Below are 9,010 nucleotides of genomic sequence, written 5' to 3'. Positions count from 1 at the left end.
ACTCGCTGCTTTTATTTCAACAACCAAGCATTATTCCATGTAGCAAAGCAAAGAATATTTAAGGTCATGATTTACACACTAACTTCTTCCACATATAAGCTAATTAACCCTTTCTTACCAACTGATCTTTGTAACTAAAAAGTAGCTTGTCGCCCAAGAAACGAGCTTACTCACCATCAGTTGCTCAATGGTGCTTACTCACCGTCGACTATTTTTAGGTACAGGAATCGGATGGTGATGGATAATCACTCAGAAGACCAGCAGCTGTTCAGTGGTGGCTCACTGCCGACTATTTTTAGGTGCTGCAGTTGGATAATGAATGGCAAGCACCACCTGTTTTCAGCAGACCATCAGCCGCTTGATGGTGCTCCCAACTGCGTCTATTTTTAGGTACAGCCGTTGGATGGTTGTTCGTCGCCCTCTATTTTTAAGCCCCCATCCTTGACTCATCCTGGAGGACCTAAAATGAGCAGTTTCCCTACAACTCTTGAACTCAACCTGCAGTCCACACTCCACTCCAAGACACTTCTAGAATTGATACCAAAAACAAAAATAGAAGGCACATAAAGAATAGGGGTTTTTTTTTATCACAAATGGTCCCTGAAATTAAACAACACGATCAAGATGATCCACGAAATTGATAATCGATTAATATAATCCCTGAAAATAGATGTCGCAAATCAGTGTGGTCCTGCCATCATAATTCTGTCAAATTTTTTGTTATGTGCTAATGTGGCACATAAATGAGTCTCATAAGTCATTTTCTTGATCACAAATTGACCCTGAAATTGACTCACACCACAAAATGATCACTGAAATTGAAAATTGATAAATTTAGTCCTAAAAATCTATTATATGCTGATTTGACACATAAATAGGTCACACAAGTCTAATTAAATTAAAAATAGGTTTAATAATGCAATAGTTAATTAAAATGTTGTCAACCCATTAACCTAGTCCTGCAATCACCTCCGATCCCAACCTACACTCCTCTACCTCCATCTATGGTAACCTTCGCCATCTCTTTTCTGAAGAAAAAAAAATCCTCAAGACACCCATCTTGACACTATTCACCATATTAGACCAAGTTCGAGACAACCTTTGGTGACAGCTTGGATTGGTGACAAATCCTATGACATCACTAAGTATTTGGACAATCGATAGCCTCACAACCTTAATCTTGGAGAGCATGTTGGGGGCTCCCCCAATGCTCTTGGTGATGCGAGATCTGCCTTGAGATAATCTCATTGTGCAAAAATGTATTTTGACACTTTTTAAATTAATTATTAAACAATTAAACTCATGTCAACACATTACAAATTTTTTACAAAATTATAATGAAAGGACACATTAATTTGTGACACTTATTTTCAAGAATACATTGATCGATTTTTGTAATAAAAAACCGAATAATTCAAAAGAATAAAACAGATGACTTGTGGAACAAAACCATACTTAAATTCAAGCACTGATAAATGTACAAATATGTATCTTCCACCGCCTTCGGTGGAAAATAACAAGTACTATTCAAACAACAAAAGATAAATAAAAAAACTTCTGAAAGGGATAAAAAAGGAGAGGAAAATTACAAGTGAAAGAGCTCTAAAACCCTAAAGAATGTAGGTATGGGTAAGGCTCCAAACTAAGACATCAATAAAACCAAGAAGAAGAGATGACGTTAGTCTCTTCCCCTCGGCCGCAAAATTGCTTAACAGGAAAAACGACGAAGACGAAAAAGAAAGAAAGGTAACCCTACAACAGATAAAAACCCTAACTAGAAGTTAAGAAGAAGGTACACTATTGGCTTTGCCTGTCTTGTTTGCCCAAGAGTCTGCTTAAGAAGGGTGTCATTGCTGCAAGTAATGCCTTGGGACACTCTTCGTGGGGAAGATGGCCACATCCGGATATCGCTACTAGTCTCTGCATACACCGATACCCGATTAGTTCAATTGAGAAGGAGATTGTCCAAACAATAATAGGGTGTGGGAAATACGATTCAGTTCAACTGGAACCTCTAGCTTTTAACTGTTCACATTACAAAAGAGTAGAAAGCGGGAACTTACAGAATTTACAAGTCTGGAAGCCATAGCTTGGGAAGATTTAAGAGAGACAAGGGCATCCTCAGCGCCTGCGATGACTAACACTGGCATGTCTTCAACTGCCTTCAGTAATGATTCTGCATTTTTCGGTGAAAGAAGTGTCTCGTATGACAATCTACCTATCTCATGGAGTGCTTCATCCCATCCTTCTAGACATAGAGGGGCCTGATTGCCACAAAAAACAAGGAAGGTCAAACGAATGATTACTGAAATTTGAGTTCGCAATCACAATCTTTATATACTCAGCATGTACTCTAAAGCTCTGCTGTATACCTGAACCTAATTATTAATCCAAAAAATATTAATACTTAAACCCAAATCTCTCCTGCACTCATATGCTCAACAAGACATCCCTTAAGTGAAAACAATGTTTCCAAAAAAATTTATCGGACTCCTTTTGATTACAACAATGAGTATGAGCTGCAGGAAGTGAAAGGAAGAAACATCGGAAAAACTTTTCATTCATACGTTCAGAAATTCGTAGTGCCCAAAAGTGGTTAAATCTGTCTGTTACCCCTCAACTCTGCAGGAATGTGTCTTAATTTAGACCTTAAAATTTCCTTTTCAACATGTTATCTGTATAATATCTCAAGTATGTTCAGTTTCCATTCTTTCCTCTTGTTTCAAGTGACTAATTTTACACATAAAATTCAAGGGTATACCTTATAAAGGCTCAAAACATCCGTTACCCCTCAACTCTGCAGGAATGTGTCCTAATTTAGACCTTAAAATTTCCTTTTCAACATGTTATCTGTATAATATCTCAAGTATGTTCAGTTTCCATTCTTTCCTCTTGTTTCAAGTGACTAATTTTACACATAAAATTCAAGGGTATACCTTATAAAGGCTCAAAACATCCGTTGTCAACTTTGACGCATCATACCAGGCACGCCTATTTACTACTTGTGTAATTTCTGTTCGCAGTAATGGACGAACCAGGTGCTTTTTCCCAAGTGAAGTTCTCAAGAGTATCCTCGCAAAAGCAGGCACCACTTCTCTTGACAAGCTAACATTTAACAATACTACGCCTTTGACTGTAACCTGAAATTGTTTAACAACAAAAAAACAATTAACATTAAAATAATAGGGAAATAAAAAGAAAAACATCTATGTAAGCATATCTTTATTGATTCCTATGAATGTTGCAGGCATGGAGGATGGCCCCAGTACTTTCACGTACTGATAGTGATATCGCACTTGTTCTATCATAACTCTTTCAATAGCCACATGTACACTTAGTGCGGAAGTGAACATACAATGTCTATATCAACTCATACAATATAAGTAATCAACTCGTACTTAGTGTGGAAGTGAACATACAATGTCATAATAATGAAAACTTCCAATAATACAGTACTAATTTATATTTGTGAAAGTAACTAATTTCTCATGTAGGACCAGATAAGAAGCAAAAAGTGGTCCAATTAGTTTAAGATATCTAATACGGAAACTAAGAAGGGATACTCACGTTGAAAGAATTCACTGATGCTTGTACTTTTTGTGCAGCCATCAAAGCCAGAAGGCCTCCATCATCATGACCAACAAGCACCACTGAGGAAAATCCCATCTCAGAGCAGAAAGAAAGAAGCAGGTCAACCTGACAGATTAAAAAATTCAAATCATTATAAAGTCTAGAAAAAAAACTGGAAGAACGCATAACCTATATGGGGAAGGTGACCAATATGTGCATTGCAGGACTGTGTTCAATGATATGCCCATGTTGGAAAATTAATTTGACTAGGATCAACCTACATGATACACTATAAAACTTTGAAAACGCGACAGTACATTTACAGCAAGGAAGAACCACTTCAAATACAGAGCGTGTACACAACAGTTGTATGTGTTGCTTGTTTTCTTTCCTTTCCTGATTTCTCATCTGGTCTGTCTAGTGTTGCAAGATAAACTCAAAGGGATATCGACCCAGACCAATCAGTAGACAGTATTAATCTGCTGTTTCAAAGACAACACCACCCACCCACCAGACTCATAAAAATAAGCAAAATAACATCTAAATTATAGAACTAGAGACTACTGGCCATTGTATCGTATATTCTATGTTCCCTTGCCGTTAATTTCTTCACAAGTGCTATCTCTTAAAACCTCTCAAGAGGGAAGATTTAGAATCTCATCCCAGAACAGGTGAGTAGGAAGAAGCCTCTTCTGGATAGACCCCCAACATAAGGGTAAAGTACACAGAAGTTATCATAAATTAACTAAAGGGAGTGGCCAATTACCTGAGATTCAAGTTTATAAGGATTAGGCATTTCTTTATCCTCCCAATCTTCCGGTCGCAGCCTTGAGGTTAGGCCCCAACCAGGGCGATCAAAAGCAGCAACTGTGCAACCAACTTGCCGAGAAAGGGTCCCCATCACATGCCTCCATGAAAAGACTCCTCCCCCAAAGCCATGCACTAATACAATACCAAACTGGCCACTTCCTTCCATTTCTTTGTTTAGAGGACCAAAATTTAATGTACTACCCTCATCCTCTTCGCCAGCATTGGATAGTCTCAAGGCAGGAATCTCTTCAGAAAGAACAGGAGAAACAGTAGAACCATCCAATAAAGGTACATATAGAGATGAGCCATGAAATTGATTGCTGTAGCTCCTGTGGAGATGGTTTTGGCCTTTTGATAACAAACTTAATGGATGTCTATCCAGTTTTGGCCTCCCCATAGCCATTTTTGGAGAGCTGGGTTCAAGAAACACAGTAGATGACAAGGAACGAGGTGGTGAACCAGGCAAGCTAAGCTTGTAATGAAGACTAAGCCCCCTGCACGTCATGAATAAGCTGTCAATATCTGCAATTACTCTGACTGGGAGTTCACCATCTCGAGTTGTAGAAAAAGGCTTACGCCTCATTTCACTGTCACTTTTTGGGGTTCTTCCTCCTGACGGTGTGGGAGATCTTGGGACCTTCTGATAGCCAGAGAATACATTTTTGCATGAAAGGACCTGTTAATTCGATAAACAAAGTTCGTTACAAACTACCAAAAGTTCTAGTTAGATAATCATTTCTGTATAGGCAAGTGTAATAACTAGAAGATAGAGCCTGTTAGAGAGCCTGATTTTTTCACGCATTGAAACAGCACAAAAAATTGTTTAGAGAAATTAATATTAGCAATTCTCCATGAAAAAATTTACAATTCGACCAATCCAAACAGTGGCATAGAAACACCACTCAAACAATGCAAAAATCTTCTACAATCAAGAAGAAGGAAATCTGAGTGAAATAAATGAAATTAAAAAAAAAAACTTACAGCTTCCGGATCAACTCGGTGAAAAAGGAGCTTCCTCCTTGCTCTGCAACTTGTTCTATAAGCAACCACAGTATGACCAAGGGCAAATACTACTGATGAGAGAAACAAGACAGGCATTCCCCATGACTTCTTCAAGTGGAGCTTCTGCCTTGAGAGGGAAGACGAAGCTTCAGCCTCTATTTGAGAATTTACAGTGAAAAGACATGCTTTGATTGAAAGAAGAAGAATTGAGACAAAGGAACAGAAAGTCACAGTTCCAAGGTATGGACCGTGTGAGAGAGCAGGGCCATCGCACATGGAATACACACCTGCAAGAAACAAAATCCATACATTAGCACATTAGTGTAATTATACTCAAACTTCCTTATATATACCGCAGACAAGGAAGGTTCATTAGTATCACTACAAATGTTTATCAAATTCTGTAAGCATCACCAAACAGACATCTTTTGTATGGTTGCCGAAAAAAATAACATTAAAAGGGACTTTTCTGCATCACTCGAAAAGTAAAAACTCAGCTTTACTAAGCCAAATACTCAGAATTGACATTACTTCCCAGCAAAATAGCAATTGCAGGTTCAAGGGGAATGTTCGAATCCGAAAAAATCAACTTTTTAACGGAGCAGGTTTATAAAGTTACGATTCTAAGAAATGTATCATTTTGAACACACAAGACACAATCACATTTTGCTCAACAATGTCTGATCATCAAGGAATAAAACCCAGAAGGAAAGTAATCATATTAAACAAGCAAGCTTTTAAACAAACAATGTAACTTTGTCATCAAATAACAGAATTTTGGAACAAACAAAACCTCAAAGTTCTTTCTCGTTAGCTACAGAAAATCTTGGGCTGAAAGCAAATAATTGTCCAGAAATTTTTTTCAAATAAAAATTAAATAAATATCGGATTCCTAAAGGGGAATATCAAAGTTCAATCACAAAAACTAAAAAATAAAAATAAAAAGCTCAGAGAAAAGAGAGGAAGATACATACAGATAATGATGAGAGATCTGATAAAGGAGACCAGAGGAATATCGGTGAGCGAGCTCTTGAAGGCGTATCGATGCAAATGCTCTTTGAATCCGTAGCAACTGACGCACGTGAAGCTCGATATCAACACACACGGCACCAGCATGTCCCCTATCGCCACCAGCACCGGCAGCGACGACACAAGCAGCGACGCCACCATCGCCACCATGAAGAACACCGTCCGTACGCATCTCCGACCCTTCTCCAAGAAGTAACCTCCCTTCGCCATTTCAACAACAACAAGCAACAGAAACGATCCGAACCGACTGCCCTCGCTTTCTCTATCTCCTCCAATTATATACACGAGCAAACGAAAACACCGATTTTGATCGGAGCCGTATCTTATGTCGGGCTCCTCACGGAGCTCACTGGAACTGAAATCGAAACCCTAGCCGAGCACAAAAAGTTCAGACGAAACGGCGGCGGAGGCGTTGGCTTATCCGCCATTCCCCGGAGCGAGTATAGGGGCAAAACCGGAAATATATAACTATTGCTGCGAGACCAACGCTGATGCCATGGAAATTGCGGCAGCGGAAGGTAGAGAAGAAATAGGGGCTAGGGTTTTGAATCTAAGAGACGCAGAGACGGAGGAGCTTTTGAAATGAATTCAAAACAACTCTTCTTCTCTTTGATGGTGTTTTCTGAAACGTTGTTTTGGCTTTCTCTCTCCTCTCTCTCTCTTCTTCTTCTTTCGTCTTCTCTCCTCCTGTGTTTTTAAAAAATTCAATCATTTTTTAAATTTATTATTTTTTTTTTTTTGAAATTAGAGTGAAATTAGAGGTGGGAGGGGGTCTTTGTTTTCATCGTTAATCAAACTCTACTTCTCACTGTTCTCTAATTTTTCGTCGTATTAATTTTTTTAATACACCAGTATTATGCACTAATCTACATCATACTGGTTCACCGTTATTTAACGTCTTGATTTAATAACAAAATACAACATATTAAAAACATGTCATTATTTTGTTAGAATAAAACGTGACGGTATCAATTTCATGGACATTCTTGAACACACGACACAATAGACTGAAGTAAAAAACCATAACTATCAGAATAATTCACGATTTGGTTATTTTTAAACTTTTTAATCGTTCACCTAAAAAAGGAAAAACCTTTTAATCCGAATAAATTGAACTATTCAGCCAGTTGCATATCTGGCATGTCCTTCCTCTTTTTTCACGTTGACAGAACTGCCCCTGGTTGTGGACCCATATTTGTTTGTTTGACCAAACTACCCTTACTTTTAAATTTTATTTTTTAAATGAATACTAGAGTAACGGAAAAAACAGCTAAAAAGGGGGAAGCACCTGCAAGATGACGAGATGCATACTACAAGGACAGCAGTAAACCCAACCAAACAATCAAACAAACACAAAACACAAGCCAATCAAAATTCACAAATTTTTGCCACCATTAACTGCAAACGTCATTAAAAAAAAAGTTAACTGTATTTGTAATTATAAATAATCATCCATGACATCTTTAGCTCAACTAGTGTGGAAGGAAGTAGTGAGAGAGATAGATAGATTCGATGTTCAAATATTGTGGCGTTGGTTTACTCCAGAATTTTTGCGCTACACGCATCCACAACAATAATAATGTTTAGGATAAAGTGTTGATTTAGTTCTTCAACTATCACTTCAGTGAAAATTATATTCCTTAATTATTTTTTCGGTAAATAAGTCCTTAAATTCATCAAAAATTGATAATTTCATCCATACTATTAAATTCAAAGTTATTTTATTTAATTTTTGGTGAACTTAAGTCACTTGACACACTTTAGAATGTAATACCGTCATTTTCTCACATATAGGCCCTTAATATTTCATATAAGTTGCGAATCTAATATATAATTTACTCTCCAAAATCAACTCCATAACTATTTCTTTATGAAAAATTACCAATCTACCCTCCAATGTGTATCACATGCAAGTAATGTGACTTAAATTAACGAAAAATTGAATATAGTAGTTTCGAATCTAATATTAGGGATGTAATTGACCGATTTTTATAATTCAATGATTGATTTTTCTAAATAAAAAAAATTGTTTAGGGGCTTAATTTTTACTCAGATGATAATTCAAGGACTAATTAGCAGTTCACCCTAACTTTTATAACTTTGCTAATGCATAACTTTTATAACTTGTTAGTGCAAATTTTTTGAGTCAAAACTTTCCATATAATACTGAAATATTCAATTAATAGTTTGAGAGATTATACTTGTGATTGTAATTAAGTATATATTGACTCAGCAAACTGAATATCAAAACGGGAGTAATACTACAGTTACAATATTAGTATCACTTATTTAATAGCGGTGAAACCTATTTGTATTGGTGCTCTATTGCAGAAATAGTACAAATGTGGTATATATATAAGGGTTGTAGTATCCACACACCCATTTTTACTTCTCACATACTCTTCTAATTTTCGGCCGTAGGATCAGATGAATTAAAAAAGATCAACGGACATAAATTAATAAAGAGTGTGTAAGAAGTAAAAAGATGTGTGTGGATAGCACACCGCATATATAATCTGTAAATATTAGAATTTTTTCCAAGAATATGGGTTAAACCTTTCCAAGAATTTTGTTTTTCTTATTAAGTTCATTGACAAGT

General features: G+C 36.8%; 1 protein-coding gene across 1 annotated transcript; it reads right to left on the bottom strand.

Annotated features, from left to right (window-relative positions):
• Positions 1 to 1,436: 1,436 nt before the first annotated feature.
• Positions 1,437 to 7,274, bottom strand: LOC103440692 (uncharacterized). Its single transcript, XM_008379385.4, has 7 exons — positions 6,357 to 7,274; positions 5,362 to 5,669; positions 4,337 to 5,056; positions 3,568 to 3,696; positions 2,937 to 3,140; positions 2,064 to 2,264; positions 1,437 to 1,920 (listed from the first exon to the last, which is right to left on the bottom strand). The coding sequence occupies exons 1-7, from the start codon at positions 6,619 to 6,621 to the stop codon at positions 1,798 to 1,800; spliced, it is 1,950 nt and encodes a 649-aa protein (XP_008377607.1). The 5' UTR covers positions 6,622 to 7,274; the 3' UTR covers positions 1,437 to 1,797.
• Between the last annotated feature and the right edge of the window lie 1,736 nt (positions 7,275 to 9,010).

Source organism: Malus domestica, chromosome 17 (assembly GCF_042453785.1).
Source record: "Malus domestica chromosome 17, GDT2T_hap1".
Classification (NCBI taxonomy): domain Eukaryota; kingdom Viridiplantae; phylum Streptophyta; class Magnoliopsida; order Rosales; family Rosaceae; genus Malus; species Malus domestica.
This window is presented reverse-complemented; position numbering and strand designations above follow the sequence as displayed.